This window comes from Xenopus tropicalis, chromosome 9 (genome assembly GCF_000004195.4).
Source record: "Xenopus tropicalis strain Nigerian chromosome 9, UCB_Xtro_10.0, whole genome shotgun sequence".
In the NCBI taxonomy this organism is placed as follows: Eukaryota; Metazoa; Chordata; class Amphibia; order Anura; family Pipidae; genus Xenopus; species Xenopus tropicalis.
In genome coordinates this window covers 2,750,906-2,775,313 of record NC_030685.2, presented here as the reverse complement: position 1 = coordinate 2,775,313, position 24,408 = coordinate 2,750,906, and the positions used below count along the sequence as shown (strand labels likewise).

At 46.1% G+C, this 24,408-nt stretch overlaps 1 protein-coding gene and 1 pseudogene across 2 annotated transcripts; one reads left to right on the top strand and one right to left on the bottom strand.

Moving 5' to 3' along the window:
• Positions 1–1,386: 1,386 nt before the first annotated feature.
• Positions 1,387–12,944, top strand: LOC108648853 (annotated as a pseudogene). Its single transcript, XR_001925325.2, has 5 exons — positions 1,387–1,949; positions 2,391–2,531; positions 2,642–2,779; positions 2,877–2,999; positions 11,385–12,944. The product of XR_001925325.2 is annotated as a gastrula zinc finger protein XlCGF53.1-like (transcript).
• Positions 12,945–17,617: 4,673 nt separating this feature from the next.
• Positions 17,618–22,118, bottom strand: LOC100488224 (Gastrula zinc finger protein XlCGF53.1). Its single transcript, XM_031893053.1, has 3 exons — positions 22,012–22,118; positions 21,859–21,892; positions 17,618–19,066 (listed from the first exon to the last, which is right to left on the bottom strand). Exon 3 carries the CDS (start codon positions 18,933–18,935, stop codon positions 17,694–17,696), a length of 1,242 nt encoding a protein of 413 aa, XP_031748913.1. The 5' UTR covers positions 18,936–19,066; positions 21,859–21,892; positions 22,012–22,118; the 3' UTR covers positions 17,618–17,693.
• Between the last annotated feature and the right edge of the window lie 2,290 nt (positions 22,119–24,408).

Below are 24,408 nucleotides of genomic sequence, written 5' to 3'. Positions count from 1 at the left end.
ACTAGCCCCGCCCATCTGTCCCACTTCCTGCTGCCTCCTTTCCCAGGCTGTGCAGGGGGGCCAGCGGCACTGTAAGATAGGAACCAATCAGCAGCTAGGCTGACCTGATAGGGAACTGAAGCCTGTCTGCGCTTGTGTGACTGCAGGGCTGTGATTGGCTCTCCCCGTCCTACTGTGCTTCTGGCAGGACCGTTAGTGACATCACTTCCTGCTACGTGGGTGCGCAGTGACATCACTGTTCTTCCCCCGACTACCCACTGTGCCGATTTGACAGCTCTGAGGTATGTTCTGGTATTTCCTAGTCTATAAAGCAGACTGGGTCCCATTTTTTTTCTCTTTTGATGCTACTCACCAAAGCCTAGTGGCTCTCAGGGACTGTGAAATCTCTGCTAGAGTTGGCCAAAATGCATGCAAGTGACCTACCCATTATGTGGGAAATGTTTGGCAATCACAGGAGACCAAGGGTTTTTGGCCAAGGTTTAAAGGAGTTGCAAGCGCTGCCATGATGCTGTCCCACTGCGCCCCCTCGTTTTGCTATAGAAGTTGCCAAAAAACATGATTATAGATACAAGAAAATTCACCAATGAGAATTCTGATAGAAAACTTCATTATAGATGCAAGAGAAGTGACCAATGAGAATGCTGATTCCCAGCACTGTGTCAGGCCCCTTGCTGGTACCTTACATATAGAGATAATGATGGCATTTTCCCTTCATTATAGATGCAAGAGAAGTGACCAATGAGAATGCTGATTCCCTGTGTCAGGCCCCTTGCTGGTACCTTACATATAGAGATAATGATGGCATTTTCCCGTCATTATATGGCACAGGAATCAGACATGGGGATAAAGGGACAGACTTGTTCAGTGCTGGGAAACTGTGCTTATTGCTCCCAACTCCAATTGCAGGAACAGAGAACAGGGAGCCGGATTTACTCACATCAGCTGGGATTCTCATTGGGGGATTCTTTTGCATTTCTGCCAATGCGGGCCCTAGAGAGCTGGGAAAGTTTTATTGGGCAATATTGCTTTAAGAATACAACCCTGATGTTGCTGGACTACAGCTCCCAGCATGCCTCACCCTTCATTATATGTTACATTATTCTGGGATTTGTAGTCCGGCAACAGCTGAGTAACGTTCGGTTGAGCCGCGCTGGGCAGCAGGGTTTACACACCCAAAAGTCAGAGAAAGGGGCGTAGTCAAAAACTGCCCAGCTTGGTCCCCAGCTACATAACTATTAAACAATTGTCCCTCAGTCCCTTACTCATTCAGTCCCTCCCCTTTACCGTGCTTTCAGTCTGGGCCAATAAGCAAGTGTGCCGCCCCCTCTTCTTATCAATGGCTGAGTCTGTCCCGCCCCTTCCTGCAGAGTGAGGCAGTAGCGGGTCGGTAAGGGAAAATGCCGTACTGAATAGATCATGTGTGGGTGAAAGGGCACAGTGAATACTACGGGCAGTCTCTGTCCCGCCTCCTCCCCTATTAGCCAATAAGTGAGTGTGTACCGCCCCCTCCCTCACAGCAGTAACTTTGTCAGTAAGGGAGAGACGCTGTACTGAAACAATCAGGTTTTGTTGAAAGGACATACGGGTTACTACTGGCTGTTTCTGCCCTTTCCCCCTCTCAACCAATCAGTAGGTGTGTCCCGCCCCCACCTGCACAGTTACAGGCGGCACAACACGTCTGTCATTGGGAAGTTGGAGCGGCTCAGTAAGGGTTGCACAGACGCTATCAGGTTTGGTTGGCGTAGAACACTAGCTGCTACTGGCTGTCTGTGTCCCGCCTCCTCCGTTCTTGCCAATAAGAGTGTGTCCCGCCCCCTCCTGTATAGCTATAGGCTGTACGGGGGAAACCACTGGAGAGCTGGAGCGGGTCAGTAAGGGACAGAGGTTGCCTTGTGTGGTGGGACACTGGGTGCTACTGTTCCGTTACAGGCTGTGAAATGAATTCGTGTGTAAGAGCATGGGAAGGGGGACCTGCAATTATTGTATGTGTTGGGGTTTTTTGTTTTGTTTTTTTTACTAAAGAGGGAGTCGTTTTCAGGCCCAGTACCTCTTGTGCAGTATGAGGCGGTCTCACTGTCTCTCTAACGGTTTCCTCTAGTAACTCAGTGACCCCAACAGAACCAATATTCACCTTTCTCTTCTGCTACCAGCCCCACATTCCATCCCCCCCTCAAATACTGTAAAACCTTAACTCTTTCCTTCCTGTACTGGAGTGCAAATGGCAGAACCTGACTTCACAATGATAATAAGGGAAAGGGTCCCCTGCAAGGAGACAGACTATAGGGAGATTTAATGGGATTCTGTGTTTCTGGGCCCCTGTAATTGTTTTGGGGGATATTGCTGGGAATAATCCCCTATAGAAATGTGTAAGTGCTTAATTCCACTTCCAGGCCCCTCCCTCCCACAAGGAGCCAATGGGAATGTGGGAGGAAGCGAGTGACCCAGTGATGGGGAAGAAGGATAAAAATGAGGAGCGGAAGGAGAGAATCCTGAATCTCACACTGGAGATTATCTATCTGCTGACTGGAGAGGTGAGGGGGGCACTGTGAGTGGCACAGTGAGAAGAGACTGTCTGTCTGTACAAAGGGGGTCTCTCTGCTGCGTTACACACTCATCATTCTCTCTCCCTCTCAATACATAGGGCTACGTCATCCCTAAGAAGAAGAGCCCAACTGTGGGTTTGGGGGCCCTGCATGCCCCTGGCTCCGTCATACAGAAGGAAAATGACAAGAAGATCCTGGAACTCATCTCCAACATCATCCAGCTGCTGACTGGAGAGGTGGGTGCGGCCCCCCAATCCCCCCTTATTGTTTAGTAACAGTGTATGATAATCCCTTTCTCTGGCTGGGGGATGACTGTAACATTGTGTGTGCCAGGTTGCCTTAAGGTGTGAGGATGTTTCCATCTAATTTTGCAGACATGGGAGTATATAAAAGGAAACAATCCCCTTTACAAGGAAGGAATAAAGGAGGAGGAGCCCCAGCAGCCCCGCCCACTGGGTGAGTAATGGCAGAAAATATCAGAACCAAATGTTTATCTGAACCTTTAAGTATGAACAGTGCAGCTTTTATTATCTCCCTCTTTAATAAGGAAAATGTGTTTGAAAACTATCTGTGTGTAAACAAAGAAACATTCGCTACTCTTCTAAAGTTTTTGATCACTAAGAAATGTGTTTTTAGAACGTCATGTCTATTCTGTGTGCTCAGCATTTTATTGGTGCAAAAGACCTCAGTTTGGCCCCACGAACCAGTGGCATCTCCGGGAAGGGCTACGGACAGCTAGAATTGCCAACAGTTTGCTGTTCATAGATGATCCTTTCATGGATATAAAGTTTGATAAAGACAAGAGTTGTGTGTTATATATAAATGCATTTACTGGAATGCCATGTAATGAATTTTCATGCTTTTATCTTTTGACAGATTGTGAAAATAAAACTGATGAAACTGTTTCATTCTACTATGAAAACATATCAACAAAACATGTGGATCAAGAAGAAGACAGAATTCTCCCATGCCCTGATATGTCTCCAGTTCAGCAGCCACCAGCAGCCAATGGGATTAAAGAGGAAGTGGCTTCATGTGAAAGGGGAAACCAATCAGATTGCAGAATTAATCCACTTTCAGAACAGACACAGGGACCAGATACCTGTACACCGACTCCTGTCATGGGAAGCTTGGCCGATAATTATATATCTAATGGAATTAAAGAGGAGACCGTGTTATATGAAGGGGGAAGCCAATCAGATTGCAGCATTGATCCATTTACAGAACAGATACAGGGAATGGATATGTCAATTGCTATGACAAGATGGAGTTTAAATACCAACTTGTCAGGTAATCAAATAACAAATGGGATTAAAGATGAAGCGACTTCATGGGAAGGGGGAAACCAATCAGATTGCAGCATTAATCCCCTTACAGAACAGACACAGGGAACAGGAACGCCTACTCCTATCATGGGGTGCAGCCTGAGCATTGGTTTGTCATTGACACATGACCCATTTATTTGTTCTGAATGTGGAAAATGTTTCACTCAAAGCTTAGAGCCAGCAGAACAAAAGAAACACACAGGAGGAAAATTATTTTATTGCTATGAATGTAGGGAACAGCGCTCAGCTCTTCATACGGAGCAAATATGTAGAAGCCAGAATCCATTTTCTTGCTCTGAATGTGGGAAATGTTTTAAAGATCAAACGCACCTTAATGTACATCAGAAGATTCACACGGGGGAGAAACCATTTTCCTGCTCCGAATGCGGGAAGTGCTTTTCGCGTCGCTCACATCTCGATGTCCACCGGACCGTTCACACGGGGGAGAAACCATTTTGTTGCCCGGAATGTGGCAAGCGTTTTAAACGCCGTTCGCACCTTAGCGTGCACCGGGCGATCCACACAGGAGAGAAACCGTTTGCTTGTTCGTATTGTGGGAAATGCTTTACAGATCGCTGTCACCTTAACCTGCATGAAAATGTTCACAGCGGGAGAAAACCGTATTCTTGTTCCGAATGCGGCAAATGCTTCGCACACAGCTCCAACCTCACTGTACATCGGCGAATTCACACGGGAGAGAAGCCGTTTGCTTGTGGGGAATGTGGGAAATCGTTTGCCCACCACTCCCATCTGAATGTGCATCGGAAAACCCACACAGGGGAGAAGCCATTCTCCTGTTCTGAATGCGGCAAATGCTTTCAGCGCCCCTCCTACCTCAGCGTGCACCGGAAAACGCACACGGGAGAGAAGCCCTTTTCCTGCTTAGAATGTGGCAAATGTTTTACTCGTCGCTGCAGCCTCATCGTACACCAAAAGATGCACGCAGGAGAAATGTAACGTCTCGTATTCCCAGTAGGGCAGTTTTTATACCACTGTATAACTGACATAAAATCACATTGTATTTTATTGTCTTACTTTCAAAAATATGGTAATACGGTTAATTACTGCCGGCATTATTAAAGGGAAATTCCATCCAATCACAACTTGAGCTTTTTGAAAACATAATTTCAAGCAACTTTGCAATATACATCAATTAAAAAATATGTGGCCTTTTTATGATATTTAATGTACCATATTTTTCGGACCATAAGACGCACCGGACCATAAGACGCACCAATTTTTTGGGAAGGGAAATGAAGAAAAAAAGATTCTGAAACAAAGTGTCCTAAAATATTTTATGTGCATTAAAACCCAACCTGTACCAGCAGCACCCAACATATTTCACCCACCTGTACCAGCAGCACCCAACATATTTCACCCAACATATTGCCCCCATCTGTACCAGCATATAGCCTACCGATATACTTTAAAAAAATGTTTTTACTTGCCCATGTGGTCTCCGCAGGGCCCTCCTCCATTTACCGGTGCTTAGCTCTGGCGCATGAACAATGACGCTCATTCGTATGGGCATGCGCGTCATTGTGCATGCGCACAGCGCCATAGCTAAGCGCCGGCAAATAGAGGAGGGCCCTGCGGAGACCACATGGGCAAGTAAAAACATTTTTTTAAAGTATATCGGTAGGCTATATTCGGACCATAAGACGCAGGGACTTTTTCCCCCCACTTCTGGGGGAAAAAAAGTGCGTCTTATGGTCCGAAAAATACGGTAATAATATGGTTTGGAACAGTTCCCTAAGCCCCGCCCCCTGTTCCCCTGCTGATCTGGCTAACTAATTTGAGACTCAAATAAAATGTAACAGTAGTCGCCTGTCCCTCAGCCTGCATCCTTCCAATCCCACAATTCCCTGCTGCACACGTGATGTCAATAAGGAAAGGAACATCCCAGTGCAATGCATAGTGGGTTATGTATTCCTGCATGCTGGGGAGAAGTTGTTACCTCAGTGTTTTAGTCCCTCCTCCCCTGCCAGGATTTCAAATGATGCAGAAAAAGAACTGCAGCTGGATTTCAGCATACAAAAATTGTATTTATCCATACTTTTTGATGGAACAGATTACAATGATATGTATATTAGGGATTTCTGTGTTTTGTGGGGCTGTTTAACCAATTTTGGTACAGAGGTCCAGAGTTCCCCTTTAACATGGAACTTTTATATCCATAAAAATGCCCCTAAAACTACAAAGAGTCCGGAATAGTGTATTAGCCTAGAGACATCACTAGCAAGGATCACATGCCCTATCAGCCTGGCACTTTTTCCCTCAGTTATTCTGTAACTCACAGCATGGGGGGGGAGTAAGTCTCAACATGCAGTCTCTCAATAAATATGGAAAAAATGTATTTTAAAGGGAGACATATTGCGTGAAAAACAATATTGTGCCAATTAATTGTACTCATCTAAATAGAGAAGGAATGGGCTTTTTTAAAAGTAGTGTTTTGGGCTGATTTATTGAAAATGTATCCAAAAACTCCACTAGCCCCGCCCATCTATGCCACTTCCTGCTGCCTCCTTTCTCAGGCTGTGCAGGGGGGCGGCGGCACTGTAGGATAGAAACCAATCAGCACCTAGGCTGACCTGATAGGGAACCGAAGCCTGTCTGTGCTTGTGTGAGTGCAGGGCTGTGATTGGCTCTCCCCCTCCTACTGTGCTTCTAGCAGGGACCATTAGGACACGCCCACCCCTCATTTGAAACCCAGACAGGGACCTGAGAGGATCTATAGGGAGCCCCAATAAAGGGGCCATTGTTACAAATAGGGTTAATGTTTAGCCCAAAGGGAAACCAGCCTACAGGATTAGAGGTGTTTTTGTTTATCCTATATGTCTATGGCTCACAAAAAAATGTCTTTTTGCAGTAATAGCTCCCTATTGAGTGTTGTGCCCCTCTCCCCAATCCCCTGTGCTTAAAATGAGCTCCCAGTGTAGGTGGCCATACTGGGCACACTAATGAGCATATTAAGGAAGTGCCCTGGCTCTATGCCCATACAATATTACATTGAGACTGCCCCATCATGGCCCCCCCAACACCTAGTGTGCAGACACAGCCCATGATGCCTATTCCTCAGAAAATGTATAGATTTCAATGCTGAGTTTGACCCAATAGAAATCAATGTGTCCCTGAGCCCCATCCTAGATACAACCATGCAGTCAAAACCTAAAGTGGTGGAGTTGGACCAAGGCCAATGCCATGTTGCAAGTCACATTATTAAAGGGGAAGTAAATCCTGCTGCACAGCACTGCTCCCTTGAGAGGATAGGGGCCATAGAGTAGTAGTTGGGGTCCAACCTGAAGACCAGTTAGGGTTTGTAACAATGCCATAGGTATGACTATCTACTGTCTGTCTATCTATTTTACTATCCTCTGTATGTCTGTCTGTCTCACTCTATCTGTCTATCAATCATCTACCCTCTATTATTTACCCCTCTCTGTGTATTGCACCGATGTACAAGCCTGAATGCTCTAACCCTTTGTATTCACATTATAAACACATGATTTATAATATATATCCATATATAGAACGTTACGCCCAGTCTCATTCTCACTGACACGCCTACAGGTGCCCGGATGTGCCTTATCCTAGTCGGTAACGTGGAACGCAAATGTAAACACTACGCTCCTCCTTCAGAACAGTCAGTGCATTGTCATTCTGTCCCCAACTTCCTATAATGACGTTAGCTCCGCCTCTCGTCTATACCAGCGGGTAAAACTTACGCAGATCGGTTGGGTTGACAAGCCATCGTCCCCGCCCCTTACACTTTGAGCCAATGGGTTGACAAGACACTGTCCCCGCCCCTTACAATTTGAGCCAATGGGTTGACAAGCCACTGTCCCCGCCCCTTACACTTTGAGCCAATGGGTTGACAAGTCATTGCCCCCGCCCTCTCCACTTTGAGCCAATAAGTTAATTGTCTCGCCGCTCCTACAGTTACAGGAAGCAGGGGCGGGTCAGTAAGGGACAGGCTACACTGACACTATCAGGTTTGGTTGGCGGGACACAGTTGGCAGTACTGACTGTCTCCGCTTCGCACCTCTCCTCTTAGCCAATGAGTGAGTAAGGGAGCCCCGCCCCCTCCTGCCCAGCTCCAGACAGCAGAGATTTTCCCACAGAGAAACAGAGCTGGAAAGCAGGAGCGGGTCAGTAAGGGGCAGGTCAGGGGCTCAGGGCACAAGTGCGGTGAGTTTGTGGCACTGAGGGTGTGTGGGCGGGTACAGGACATGCAGCTTGTGGGTGGGGCCTTTCCATGTTGTTAGTGTCTCTCTGACACTAGGATGCAAAGCTGTCTCTTTCTCTGAGGGACCCACAGGAATAATGCTTTTGTGCCTGGCCAGTGGGGGCGCTGTTCTGCTGTACTGGGCCCAAAGGCACTGAATTGTATTTCTCTGGGAAAAGTCAGGGCCTCAGTCCTGAGGTAAAGCCTTGTTACTTAGCGCCACCAGGAAGGCAGAACTCTGTTAGCAAACATGGGAGCCAGGCAGCCCCCCAGCTGGAGGCCAAGGTAGGTGGGAGTCTCTCTGTAAATCTCTCCCTGCCCAATTACAGGGGACACTGAGGAAATTCACCGACTGATACAGCGATGGGCAACGAGGATACAGATCCCTGGAACGAAAGATTTCTGCAGCTCACCCTGGAGATCATCTACCTACTGACCGGAGAGGTGAGTCTCATTGGGGGTAATAAAGTGCCCCCCCCTGAGTCACATGACTTCCTGGGGCTCCTGGTGTCAGTGATACAGGGGCCCAGAGGTCTTGGGGTGCAGGAGAAATAGAAGTGTTTATTAGAGGAGAAGCAAGAGCTGCTGCACATTATGTAACAGTAGCAGCCCAGCCTTTAGCTGGAAGGGATTGTGCCCCCATTGGGTTTCAGGCAGCTCTTGGGATTTTGCTGAAATCTGAATATGCCAATTAGACAGCAGATTTAGTATTCAGTCACATGGTCTGAGCAGGATTTGTTTTGGTGAAACCCCAAAACGACGGATTTGGTACATCCCTATAATAAAATGTGGGGGGGGGGGGGCATGTTCTGGATTCTACCCTCTTGCAGTTATAATTACTATAGACGCTGTTTGGACTTCTGGCTTCCCCTGGATCAGTATCTGCTCCCGCACTTTGCTTCCTTCTGCCACTTACTGGATTGAGTGGGGGGCTCCTAGCGTGTTCTCCATACAAGCCAATGACAAGTGGCATATTCAGATAGCGAATAGCATCCTGTGTCATAATGGAAAATACCAGTACAAAGGTTTCGCAGCATCGACAATTCTCTCTCTGTCTCTCCCTCTCTATACATAGGGCTACATTGTAATGAAAAAATCAGGTGATGGCATGCCCCTCCCACAGAACTGCACTGACTGTATGTTGGGAGGAGCCTGCAGGCGCCATGTGACCCCACCAACTGTGGGGGGAGCCCCCAGGAAGGAAAATGACAAGAAGATCCTGGAACTCATATCCAATATCATGCACCTGCTGACTGGAGAGGTGGGTGCGGCCCCCCAATCCCCCCTTATTGTTTAGTAACAGTGTATGATAATCCCTTTCTCTGGCTGGGGGATGACTGTAACATTGTGTGTGCCAGGTTGTCATAAGGCAGTAGGCATAGGGTTGCCGAGCCAATTTAGGGTAAGATTTGGGAATAACACTTGTGTTCTACTATGATTTATACAGCAATTATCCTGCATGTCTGTACACTTGTTTAGGCTAAGGGAATCTGCAAACAGCTGTGCGCTGTAAAGTTCATGCAATGAAGAATGCAGGCTTACACAGGCAGAACTTACTTTGATAAGAAGTTCTGCTTGGATTGAGCACTGTAATGGTTAAACTGAGCTCAGGAGAGTTGGTTAGGAGAAAAAACATGTTTATCCAGCAGAGTACACAGTTAGAGCCGAGTCTTTGCCACTTCCTGCTGCCTCCTTTCCCAGGCTGTGCAGGGGGGCCGGCGGCACTGTAGGATAGGAAATTATAATAAAGAAATGATACTCCGTAAACAGCTGCCATAAGGTCTGTATTTCTCTACAGGTGCTGGAGTATTTAAAGAGAGACAAGGCCCTTTACTGGGAAAGGATTAAGGAGGATCATCGGCAGCTCCGCCCACTGGGTGAGTAATGGGCGCAGGGCACAAATAATCAGAACCCTGTGTGTAACTGAACTTACTAAAATGTACAGCACAGTTGCAGTCTGGGAACAATATAAATATGCATATTTTGTGGAAACATTCCTTGACTTATTTACTGCTGGTTGTCAACATATTATTATTAGTATCATCTATTAAACAGTGCTTTACAGATATTATGCATAAGTGTCTGCCCCTATGAGCTTACAATTTAAGGCCCCTATCCCATTCCCATCAGTCCCTGCCCCTATGAGCTTACAATCTAAGGTCCCTATCCCATTCCCATCAGTCCCTGCCCCAGTGAGCTTACGATCTAAGGTCCCTATCCCATTCCCATCAGCCCCTGCCCCAGTGAGCTTACAATTTAAGGTCCCTATCCCATTCCCATCAGCCCCTGCCCCAGTGAGCTTACAATTTAAGGCCCCTATCCCATTCCCATCAGTCCCTGCCCCAGTGAGCTTACAATCTAAGGTCCCTATCCCATTCCCATCAGTCCCTGCCCCAGTGAGCTTACGATCTAAGGTCCCTATCCCATTCCCATCAGCCCCTGCCCCAGTGAGCTTACAATCTAAGGTCCCTATCCCATTCCCATCAGCCCCTGCCCCAGTGAGCTTACAATCTAAGGTCCCTATCCCATTCCCATCAGCCCCTGCCCCAGTGAGCTTACAATCTAAGGTCCCTATCACATTCCCATCAGCCCCTGCCCCAGTGAGCTTACAATTTAAGGCCCCTATCCCATTCCCATCAGCCCCTGCCCCAGTGAGCTTACTACCTAAGGTCCCTATACCATTCCCATCAGCCCCTGCCCCAGTGAGCTTACAATCTAAGGTCCCTATCACATTCCCATCAGCCCCTGCCCCAGTGAGCTTACAATTTAAGGCCCCTATCCCATTCCCATCAGCCCCTGCCCCAGTGAGCTTACAATCTAAGGCCCCTATCCCATTCCCATCAGCCCCTGCCCCAGTGAGCTTACTACCTAAGGTCCCTATCCCATTCCCATCAGTCCCTGCCCCAGTGAGCTTACTATCTAAGGTCCCTATCACATTCCCATCAGCCCCTGCCCCAGTGAGCTTACAATCTAAGGTCCCTATCACATTCCCATCAGTCCCTGCCCCAGTGAGCTTACAATCTAAGGTTCCTATCACATTCCCATCAGGCCTTGCACCGGTGAGCTTACAATCCTAAGGTGCCTATCACACAAACACACTATGGGTAATTTTATCAGGAACCAATTACCTTCCTGGTTGTTGTTCTAGGGTAGGAGGAAACCCATATAGACACGGGGAGAACATACAGCAAAGCATTGTTTTTAACCATTTCACCACTGTGCTGCCCTATATTGCACATTCTATTTATTTTTCTCAGGAAAATAACCTTCCATACTTGTATCTTTTGCTAGATTGCAAATATGAAGGTCAGAAAACCACTGCAACAAATCTGGAGGCAACGCCATCTTGTAATAATGACCCAAGCAGGACTGCCGCTGTAGGAACAGGATTTGTTGGAAACGGAAATTTTACAAATGCTGAAATTTCTCCAGCGGAACAGCTCCCACCAGCCAATGGGATTAAAGAGGAGGCGGCTTCATGTGAAGGGGGAAACCAATCAGATTGCAGCATTAATCCCCTTACAGAACAGATACAGGGAACAGACACACCTACTCCTATCATGGGGTGCAGCCTGAATAACAGCTCGGCAGAGGATTATAGAACAAGTGTTGTTAAAGAGGATCCAACTTCATGTAAAGGGGGAAACTATAGAGACTGTGCCATTAATCCCCTTACAGAACAGATACAGGGAACGGATACACCTACTCCTATCATGGGGTGCAATAGCAGCCTGAAAACTAATTATATATCAAATGGGATTAAAGGGGAAGTTACTTCACATAAAGAGGGAAACCAATCAGATTACAGCTTTAATCCACTTACAGAACCAATACAAGGCAGAGATGCCTGTGCTCCTATCATGGGGTACAGCCTGAATAACAGCTTGGCAGCTCATTATATACCCGTAGTTGTAAAGGAGGAGCCGGCGTCATGTGAAAGAGACAATCACTCAGAGTGGGGCATTAGTAATTTTATTGAACAGATACAAGGAGCAGATGCACCCAATCCTATTGGAGCATGGAACATAAATAGCAGTTTAAATGGCGAAGTTCAGGCTAAACCCGCACGCACTTCTCAAACGAGGTCACGGAAGTTGTCGTATAACTGCTACGAGTGCCACAAATCTTTCCCTAGAAAGAACGATCTCCTTGCCCATCAGAGGAACCACGCGGGGAGGAAACCATTTACCTGCGCTGAGTGTGGCCGAGGGTTTTCCTATAGCTCCGCCCTCAGCGTTCACCGCAGACGCCACACGGGAGAGAAACCGTTCGGCTGTTCCGACTGCGGGAAATCCTTCACCCAGAGCTCGCAGCTGACTTTGCATCGGAGAATCCACACGGGGGAGAGACCCTACTCCTGCTCCGAATGTGGCAAGCGTTTCACCCACCGCACCCCGCTGAACGTGCACCAGAAAATCCACACAGGGGAGAAACCGTATTGTTGCTCTGAATGTGGCAAGCGCTTCTCCGACCGCTCCAACCTTGTTGTGCACCAGAGGAGCCACTCCAGGGAAAAGCCATTTTCCTGTGCCGACTGCGGCAAAGCTTTCACCCGACGCTCCAATCTTAAGGATCACCAGAGACTTCACACCGGGGAGAAACCCTATTCCTGTCCCGAATGCAGGATTTGTTTTGCACAAAGCTCACAGCTTGCGTTACACCGGAGAATTCACCAGTAGCGCATTCCCCAAGCACTACAGTGTCTCGGCATAAGCACCCCATTCACCTATTTATTAATCTGTTACACCAGTAAAGCCCTCTGGATATGAACTTAAGTGAGCAGAAACCCCTGAGGTCCAACATGGCAGTATTCATTGCTTAAAGGGGAAATAAACCCAACCGTAAAGTTGTCCCACTGCGCCCCCTAGTTCTCTATTGAAGTTGATGAAAAACGTAATTACACATGGAAACCAATTCCCCAATGAGAATTCTACTGACCCAAAACTTCATTATAGATGCAAGAGAAGTGACCAATGAGAATGCTGATTCCCTGTGTCAGGCCCCTTGCTGGTACCTTACATATAGAGATAATGATGGCATTTTCCCGTCATTATATGGCACAGGAATCAGACATGGGGATAAAGGGACAGACTTGTTCAGTGCTGGGAAACTGTGCTTATTGCTCCCAACTCCAATTGCAGGAACAGAGAACAGGGAGCCGGATTTACTCACATCAGCTGGGATTCTCATTGGAGGATTATTTTGCATTTCTGCCAATGCGGGCCCTAGAGAGCTGGGAAAGTTTTATTGTGCAATATTGCTTTAAGAATCCAACCCTGATGTTGCTGGACTACAGCTCCCAGCATGCCTCACCCTTCATTATATGTTACATTATTCTGGGATTTGTAGTCCGGCAGCAGCCGAGTAACATTTGGTTAAACATTACGGTGCAGCAGGGTTCAGTTTCCGTTTAAAGGAAGGCTTTACGGTCACTTTATATGTCTCTAAGCCATTAGGACAATATATATGTGACGGCCTCTTCTGCAAGCACTTTTTTATGTGCATGTTTTGTTTCTCTTTACATGGAGCAGCCATGATTGCTCTGACAAATGGATCTCGTCCACAGACGCTTCCAGTGTTCTCATCTGGTGAAATGCTTGCTTTCTTTGTACCGGACCTACAGGAGACAGAGAACAGGACACGGTAGAGAGGATGCCGGCTACATTGCGTCTGTAGTCATTTATCCTCAGAAAGTACAAATAAGCCAAATGCCACGGGGAATGTGCAATTTATTGCATACGGAGAAGTTGCTCAGAATTACGTTGGGTGGAGTCTCTCTGACGTGTTACTTCCACATAAAACACCAAAACTCATCTCCTAAATCTGTATCTGGTCCTGCCGGCTTCATGTTATCACTGACCCACGCGGACACAGCGAGACCGACAGCTGCGGGAAAAGATGCGCTACAGAATGTCAGTCTGTACTATACTGTAGTGTCCTGTGTGTTTATCCATGGGGTCCCTGTACATGATATACTGTATTGGTGCATATGTACTGTATATTCATGCAGAATTAAACACAGACATCACGTATTTGCTTTTGCATTATACTCCTGTAACAATGAAAGAAATGTATTGAATTCTCTGCTAGGGTGGCCAGATCACTAGAAAATTCAGGGACTTCTAACAAATACATGTTGCAGGGCAGCACTGATTGCATTTACATTTAATTGCAGTCCGTGCAGCCCTTGGATGGCAGCTGGATTTTCTAGATGTTTCTCCAGCATCTGCTTTCCTGTTCTGTGCCACAGAGCCGGGAACCTAACAAGAAACCGCAGTCTGTGTTTCCCTGCTTGAAGGGGGCCACCACTTGTCTGTAACAGGCTCAGATCAGAGGCTATCTGAGGGGAATAAAGGGGTCATTTTTTTAATAAACTATCTTAAAGGGGACATATTGGATAAATGAAAACCCCTAACCCTGTAGGCAATTATGAATAATATCCGGTGCTGGTTTCCCTTTGGGCTAAACATTACCCCTATCTGTAACAATGGCCCCTTTATTGGAGCTCCCTATAGATCCTCTCAGGTCCCTGTCTGGGTTTCACATGAGGGGTGGGCGTGTCCTAACGGTCCCTGCCAGAAGCACAGTAGGAGGGGGGATTGTGAAACCAGCACCATATTATATATATTATTCATAATTGCCTACAGGGTTAAGGTTTGTGTTTTTTCCTATATGTCTCCTTTAACTAACTCAGCAGTCTATTTTGCTTTGTATGGGTCCAAAATGATACCCTCACTGATCAGGGCTTATATAAATTATGGACTGAGCAGGGAGAAGTTCAGCTAACAACTGCATCAAATTCTTCTTTACAAGCCCATGTAGCAGGGGAATAACAGGGCTTTGTCTGAGCACAATGGGGTTTGAGGTGGGTGTGAAGAAAACATCCCCAGATACATTTGGGGCCAATCGACACCCAGTTGGGTGGCCTAAGAAGCCCAAGATCCACTTGGTCAACAAACTGGCTGTGCTCCATTGGTCCCCAAGCTCCTTCTGTCCAATTCAGTGGCTCCATATTTGTTCCTGTCTGGTTTGTTATTAGTTTTGAGCCTGGAGGTCTCTTGGCTCATCCACTTACCTGTTCATCCTAGTCCTCCCACCTTCCCTAACCCTGGCACCTAGTTCACTGTCTCTAAGCAGATTGACTAACTGGTCATCTCACATGCTTTCTGAGCCAGTTTTTACCTGCAGATTTCGTGAGCTGAAATATTTGTGTCACCAACACTCCCAGCAGGGAACGTGCCAAATGTAGGGGGCTTCTATGGCTCATATTGTGACCAACAGCTCAGCTGAGAGGTGACACCCTGGCACAACTGGGCTGGGTATTTCCATCGTAGGCAGGAGACAAGATGTGAAGCCTTTGCCCTTGATAGTGCAGCGTGCCATAAGGAAACAGGAAGCTGCTTTGTCATAGTTTTAACTAATATAGGCTTTTGTTCTGCTGGGAGAAGGGCTCTGGGTTTGGCCCTTGAGTCTGCCAGGGTTGAGGTGTCTTGTGGGGATAAAAAACATGGCACCTGGTTATGCACATTTCACCTTTACCTCTTATTGGTCAATAAGCTCATGCAATTACAGCCCTGCAGTCACATAAGCAAAGACAGGCTTCAGTTCCCTATCAGGTCAGCCTAGATGCTGATTGGTTGCTCAAAAATTAGACTTACTATTAAGATGTCTGTGAAATGTAAACACCATCCACTAGTGCAACTGGCTCTATAGTGATCTGTGTGTGTAGTTTATTAGGAATTGGGAACTTGTAGCCCTTAAAGAATGTTAAATTCCAATACAGTGGGGTAACTACCAGGGAAGCAGGGGGTAATTATAGCCAGCTAAACCTCCAGATCTTGTGACTAGGGGAACTGAAGGTGGTTGTTCTTCCTTGAGGCAGCTCTTTCTTCTGTCATGCCGTGTGTTTCTTTGTAAAGCTCTGCACAGCCGGCATCCCAGAGCCAACCAGAACCATATACTCGCCGGCACTATAGCCAGTTCTATGGTTAATCGCACCTTAAAGGGGTTGTTCACCTTTGAGTTTACTTTTAGTATGATGAAGACAATGATATTCTGGGACAATCTGCAACTGATTTTCATGTTTTATTATTTGTGGTTTTATAGTTATTTAGCTTTTTCTTCAGCAGATTTTCAGTTTTGCATGTCAGCAGCTATCTAGTTGCTAGGGTTGTTTACCTTAGCAATCAGGCAGTGGTTTGATTGAGAGTCTGGAATATAAATAGGAGAGGGGCTAAATATAAAGATAAGGAATAAAAAGTTAAGGTGCCCATACACGTTAAGATTTGCTCGTTTGGCGATGTCGCCATGCGAGCGGATCTTCACCCGATATCCCCCACTTACGGGTGGGCAATATTGGGGAGCGTGTAGGCTAATTTGATCGTTTGGCCCTGGGGCCAAATGATCAAATTATATTGGCGGCAATGGGGCAGTTGGTCCGGGGACCGCATGAACGAGCCGATGCGGTCCCCGATCCGACTAGATTTTCTAACCTGATTTCAGGCCAGATATCGGTCGGGCAGGCCCGTCGGTAGTGCCCATACACAGGCCGATTAGCTGCCAAATCTGTATAAGGGACCCATATCGGCAGCTAGAATCGGCCCGTGTATGGGGACCTTAAGAAGAATAACAAAATTGTAGCAATAGGTTTTTTGGCTGCCGGGGTCATTTGAAAAGCTGAAAAGATGCAGAAGAGGAAGGCAAATAATTCAAAAACTATAAGAAATAATGAAGATTGCAATTGCAAAGTTCTATAACATATTAGGGATAACTTCCCCTTTAAGGTCTGCTTGCAGAGAATTCACCAAAGGAAAGTGTTTCATATAGTTCATTGGACTGAAGTCAGAAACCAGAGGGAAAGTATTCAGCAGTTTCATCATCAGTGGAGATATTGGTGGCATAAAACCTAGTATTGAGTCAAACTAAATCCAAATCCATTGGCTCAATAGGGATGCAGCAAAGTCAGAGAAATACTGAGCCCTCAGATCCTTATTTGTACATTTGATAAAAGGGAATCCCTAGTAATAGTGAACCCCTAGTGCTAAACAAAAGAAGCGGATGTATTCCTCTCAAAAGATGTTGTCGTTTTGTTGTTTGGATTGTGAGGAGTTTTTAAGATTTGGATTATTGGTCTCCGCACCAATTGCAGGCTGACCCCCTGCGCTCCCCGTTACAGATGTGCCTCTATACATATAATATACTGTAAATTAGTGATGAGCGAATCTGTCTCATTTCGCCGAAAAATTCGCGAATCTTTCACAGGATTTGCGAAATGGCGGAAAATTCGCGAAACGGCGAAAATGTTGCACGTAAAAAAAAATTGTCGCCTGCGGCTATTCCTTCGTTGCCCGCAGCTATTCGTCGCGTGGCTATTATTTCTATTATTTTTGGACATGCGGCAAATTTTTTCATCTGTTTCGCGAAACAATCCGCCAATGGCGACACGCGGAAATTCGCTGCAAATCCATGCCTGCTGAAACATTTTGCCCATCACTACTGTAAATATATATAATGTGCTGCTCACAATGGCTTTAACGACTATTTTATTTACTTATTGACTAACAAATAGCAACGTAGGGTCAGACATTAGGGGAAATACATTTACTGGTGCACTTTGAGATGCACGTTAAGCACAGAACGCCGGGCAAAGCGTTTTCCACACTGAGAACAAGCAAATGGTTTTTCCCCCGTGTGAATCCTCTGATGTAAAATGAGGTTGGACTGCCGCGTGAAACACTTGCCGCATTCAGAGCAGCGATACGGTTTCTCCCCCGTGTGTATTCTCTGATGTACGTAAAGGTTCGAACAAACGGTAAAGCGTTTCCCGCAGTCGGGACATGCAAATGGTTTCTCCCCTGTGTGAGTTCTCTGATGCGCAATAAGGTTGGAGCGATCTCGGAAATACTTCCCGCACTCGGCGCAATAGTACGGATTTTCCCCCGTGTGATTCTTTTGGTGAATGTTAAGGTGTGAGAGATTGCTGAAACACTTCCCGCATTCAGAACAAATGTACAGATTTTCCCCATTCAGATGCGACGGACGTGTGTCACATTCCCCGTATTCGCTGCAGGCAAATGGTTTCTCTCGGGCGTGAATTTTCTGATGTCTAACGAGAGTGCTTTTTCTATTGAAGCCTTTGTGGCACTCAGTACAGTAATATATGACAGTCAGAGCCGGATTCCTGTGATATGATGTGAGTGCGGACTCACTGATAGTTTTAGCAACGTTATTCAGGCTGCACCCCATGATAGGAGTAGGTGTATCTGTTCCCTGTATCTGATCTGTAAGGGGATTAATGCTGCAATCTGATTGGTTCCCCCATTCACATGAAGCCGCCTCCTCTTTTATATCATCTGATATATAATTATCTGCAGAGCTGTTATTCAGGCTGCACCCCATGATAGGAGTAGGCGTGTCTGTTCCCTGTATCTGTTCTGTAAGGGGATTAATGCTGCAATCTGATTGGTTTCTCCCTTCCCATGAAGAAGTTAACTCTTCCTTAATGTCATTTGATGCATAATTAACTGCCAAGCTGTTATTCAAAATGCATCCCCGGATAGCAGGCTTATCTTTTTCTCGTATCCGTCCTCTAAGTGGCTTAATGCTGCAATCTGATTGGATTTCACCTTTACGTGAAGCCGCCTCCTCTTTAACAGCATTTGATATATAATCAGCTGGCAAGTTCTTATCTAGCTTGTGCTTCATGATAACTAAAGGTGTATCTGTTTCCTGTATCTGTTCTGTAAGGGGATTAATGCTGCAATCTGATTGGTTTGCCCTTTCACGTGAAGCTGCCTCCTCTTTAATCCCATTGGCTGGTGGGGGCTGTTCCACTGGAGACATTTCAGGGATTGGGATATTGCTGTTGGCACAAACGTCTTCCCCTTCAGCCCCAGTCTTGCTTGGCTCATTATTACAATATGTTGTTGCTTCCAGATCAGCTTTAACTTTGCTGTTATCTTCATACAAATCATCTGGTAAAGATACAAACATATGATACATAAACGCACATACATATAGGACATACACACGAGGGGACGAACACAATCCCACCAATAGTACAACAAACTACTAAATATTTCCTTTTGTTATTCCAAACGTATGGCACCTAGTAACACTAACCAGACGATATGGGTTTCCATTGTATCATGCCATAAAATTCCACAAAAAGGAGACCCGATTAGGAGGTTGTATAGGTTCCCGATCTCGTATTAAGGCAATCGGGATAGCTCTGCTAAACGCAGCTACATTTTATAAACCAGTGCATCTAGGAAGAGGGGACTTGGCTCCCTATTGATTGGCAAACGCCAGTCCAAGGCAATGTAGCCAAAAGATTCAACTTAGAGCAGAGCAATCTGTTTCTTTCTTCTCCTCCATGATCAGTGGCTTTGGACTGTGGAGAAGCCATGGACACATAACTGGTTAACTCTCCATAGCCTGTGGAAGGACAGGAAGTCACTGCACGCCATAAAAAAGTCTCCTCTCCCAGGACACGTGGCCTTTAATAGTCCTGAGCCATAACCATGGGATAGTATATTGTGCCCACTGCCACATTCCAGTTAAGGAAAATACAAACTGTGATATGAATTTTATTCCCATGGCAGTGGCCCCACATGGGACATGTCCAAGCAGTTTGTTTTTTTAGCTGTCAGGTTTTCTTGACCAAAATTCAGCTTCTGTATCAGAACTGAAATTCAAATTGAAATGTCTAAAACAAAAGTGTTAACGGGAGACTAAATTGGCTCTCTGCAACGCTCCCTTGGTGTCACTTGCCCTTTGGGTGCCCAGGACGGTGCCAGAGATCCTGCAGTGAGAGCTCAGTAAAGTGGCTCTAGAGACTACTTTTATCTCATGTGATTCAAGATGCTCTTTGGAATCCATTTTACTCTGCTCAACTTTACAGCGGGAACAGCCATCATTGTACCATCTAGAAAAGAGGTCCCCAATGCTTTTTTTTTTACCTGTAAGCCTCATTCAAATGTAAAAAGAGTTGGGGTGCAACACAAGCACAATAAAAAGTTCATGGGGGCAGGGCCACCATCAGGGGGACACAGGGGGGGGCAGTCGTCCCGGGCTCAAGCGGTTTTACCAATGTACCCCTTTAATCAATTCCGGGCCCCTGTCATTGGTGGTCAGCAGGTAATGCTATTGATCGTGCCCCGTGCGTACATGTGACGTCAGTAAGCACAGGGCGCAACCTTATAAAAGTTAGAATGCAGCGGGGGAGCTTGGGGGCGCAGGGGGGAAATCGGGAAGCAGCGGGGAGCGGGCCATAGTATGAGGACACTGGGGGAGGACCAGCAATGGCTACCAATGTTTTAGAGGGGCCCAGGCTACAAATGTCTGTGTGCCCTTTATACTGATGGGAGGGGTCACTGGGGGAGGGGCCATTGGGGGCGGGGTGTGGGAGGAGTGGGGGCCCCGAAAATTTTGTTGTGAGGGGCCCCATGATTTCTGGTGGTGGCCCTGCATGGGGGTACGATTGGTGATCAGTAGCCCCTATGGGTACTGGCAGCCTACACGAGGCTCTGTTTGGCTGTAAACCTGTTTTTATACAACCAAAACTTCCCTCCAAGTCAGGAATTCAAACATAAGCACCTGCTTTGGGGCCACTGGGGGCAACATCCAAGGGATTGGGGAGCAACATTTTGAGCCACTGGTAGGGGGTCAGTACTGAGATATCTTACTACATCCAGTTTTGCTTCACTGTATTCATCTTAAGGATGTGAATATACGAATGGTAGAACTTAATTACAATATGAGAAGGCCATTTTGTGTAGGAAAGTCTTTTTCCCATTAACTAACTGCAGCATCTTTTGCATTTATCCTCAGCCTACGGGGACACGAGCCCAACATCAACTACTGAGAAAGTGGGGAAAGGAGCTGTTAGAGAATGGCAGCATTCAGATTAGACCTGGAGCGAGTAATGCCGATACTCATGCTCTGCTGTAAAATGTTGCAGTTGATGCTTCTTCTGTTGCAATCAGCAGCTAGGCTGACCTGATAGGGAACTGAAGCCTGTCTGTGCTTGTGTGACTGCAGGGCTGTGATTGGCTTTCCCTCTCCTACTGTGCTTCTGGCAGGGACACCCAACAATGTTCCCTCCAATTTCTTTATGGTTATGCACTCAGGTCAGAATTAATATAAGATTTTGTGGTTTCACACAACAATTTGTTTTGTGTTGGCTTCAAAATGTGTGTGTGCACACAAGGTACAAATGCGGGCACACAAAGGAACAGTTACACCCCCCCCCCTCATTTGAAACACAGACAGGGGCCACAGCAGAAGTAAGTTCTGCCCGTGTAAGCCTGCATTCTTCTTAACTTATATACATGGTAGGAAAATGTAGGTTTACATGTCCTTTAAATTAGGCACCATATATTATTTATCACTGCAAAAATTGTGGGATTTTTTTATTTTTGTTTTGTTTTTTTAAATAAAAAACCCTTTAAAGACCAGTGTTAAAACGTGGCAGCAAATTTTCTTGATTCTTCCTTAGAAAATATATCAAATTGTAAGTCCATAGGAAGTGAGCACTTCCATTTACAATTTTCATTTCTTTAGGGTTAATAGAGCTCCTCCTAACAATGCTGAGTCCTGTGGCAGCTGGGAGTGCAGAGATGTATGGCTTGCAATGCTTTCCTGTCCTTCTGTGCTCAGGGAGAATTAACCACTTCATACCCACGGTCACGTGACAGGAATTAACACTCACATATACACAGAGCTGCATCCCGGGGCCACACACACTGTAGCAAACATTACTCACCCAGGGTCTTGTCTTCTTTTATGTACTTCCATTCCTAAAGGCAAAACAGAAGGCAACATCCTCACACCTTATGGTAGGATACCCAGGCACACACAGTGTTACAGTAATTAGCCACAGAAATAGATTATCATACACTGGTTTGGCCGCACCCACCTCCCCAGTGAGCAGACGAATGATACTGAAGATGAGTTCCAGGATCTTCTTGTCATTTTCCTTCTGTATGACGGAGCCAGGGGCATGCAGGGCCCCCAAACCCACAGTTGGGCTCTTCTTCTTAGGGATGACGTAGCCCTATGTATTGAGAGGGAGAGAGAATGATGAGTGTGTAACGCAGCAGAGAGACCCCCTTTGTACAGACAGACAGTCTCTTCTCACTGTGCCACTCACAGTGCCCCCCTCACCTCTCCAGTCAGCAGATAGATAATCTCCAGTGTGAGATTCAGGATTCTCTCCTTCCGCTCCTCATTTTTATCCTTCTTCCCCATCACTGGGTCACTCGCTTCCTCCCACATTCCCATTGGCTCCTTGTGGGAGGGAGGGGCCTGGAAGTGGAATTAAGCACTTACACATTTCTATAGGGGATTATTCCCAGCAATATCCCCCAAAACAATTACAGGGGCTCAGACCCACAGAATCCTATTAAATCTCCCTACAGTCTATGTCCCGGCAGGGGGAACATTCTGAGTGAGGATGACTCTGCCCATTTAAAGACCTAACATTATTGGAAAGGGAGGGTATGAAACACAGGGCTGCTGTGCCTGGTACTAATTATATATTAGTATTTAATTATATACTAACAAGAATCATCATATTTCATAATAACACCTGTATTGGAACTGCAGTTTGCTCTGTGTCCCCAGCAGCACAGTAGGAGGTGGTAATCTTGTTACAGTTCTACCTCCACACTGGGAAAGACAGACTATTTCATGTCTAAAGCCTGTCTTTTGCTCATGTAAAGGGACACAGACAGAGACACAGACAGGGACCCTGCTTTCCCTTTGGGCTAAACATTAACCCTATTTGTAACAATGGCCCCTTTATTGGAGCTCCCTATAGATCCTCTCAGGTCCCTGTCTGGGTTTCATATGAGGGGTGGGCGGGTCGGGTGGGGTTTTTGCAGAACCCTACATTTTAAAGCACATTCTTTAAGTATTTATATATATATATATATATATATATATATATATATATATATTATATATATATATATATATATATCTCACATATTTAGCAGCTGCCCCATACCCCAGGGGGCCTAGTACTGAGCAGCCACAGCCCAACTTGCAGGAAGCGACTGCCCCAGTAGCTGGCATATCCCTTGGATGTGTTTATTACACATAAAAGAACAGAAATACAATAATAGACAATAAATACCCTCCCCTCACACATATCTGCCCAAAATACAAAGAAACCCCTTTTAATAAACAACAACAACCAGCTAGCAAGGTGAGGTAATCCCAAATAAGCCTTAGGCAGGAGTGAGCTGAGCCTGACAGGAGCAGAGCGCATACTCACCTGCACTGACAGTTACACACTCACAGACAGATGTATATACAGCCCTGGTGCCCCTACAACCAAACCTGATAGTGTCAGTACCGCCTCTGCCCCATTGCTGACCCGCTACTGCTTCCCCGCACTGTTTCCCCTGTGCAGCCTGTAGCTGCGCAGGAGGGGGCGGGACATACAATCTCATTGGCCAAGAGGAATGAGGGCGGGACAAACACAGCAATAATTACCCATTTTCTTCTGGCTAAACTTGATACTGTCAACACTGCAGGAAGGGGCGGGACGGGAGATACGTGATTGGGTAACTGAGGAAAAGGGGGAGTTAGGGACTGAGGAGAAGTGTCCCATTTTTAAGGCGGATGTTTACATTTTTCCAAAAGCTATGGGCAGCAAAATACACGGTGTGGCAGAGTGACGTGCAAACCATAATAGTAGTAGTCAAGTAGTAGTCTGCAGCTGGAGGACCTAGGACTTTCATAGCCCTTTATATCGCTTTTCTTCAAACTGTTACAGCTGTAATCCCTGATTTGGCCACGCCTACCTTGTAATCACACGGCCCCCCACATAACAAACATTACCCCCCACATAACTTTAATAAACATTACCCCCCACATAACAAACATTACCCCCCACATAACTTTAATAAACATTACCCCCCACATAACAAACATTACCCCCCACATAACAAACATTACCCCCCACATAACTTTAATAAACATTACCCCCCACATAACAAACATTACCCCCCACATAACAAACATTACCCCCACATAACTTTAATAAACATTACCCCCCACATAACTTTAATAAACATTACCCCCCACATAACTTTAATAAACATTACCCCCCACATAACTTTAATAAACATTACCCCCCACATAACAAACATTACCCCCCACATAACTTTAATAAACATTACCCTTTTTAATGTGGTTTGACTGACAGACTGCGGCTGCCAACTGGCTGGGAAAAATGAAGCTTGATGCAAATGTTATTAATAGGGGGAAAAAGGGCAAAAAATATAGAAGGACACTATTGTGTTTC

Excerpts from the sequence above, each read along its gene's own strand:
- LOC100488224 (XM_031893053.1), bottom strand. The coding sequence starts at position 18,935 with ATGTCTCCAGTGGAACAGCCCCCACCAGCCAATGGGATTAAAGAGGAG.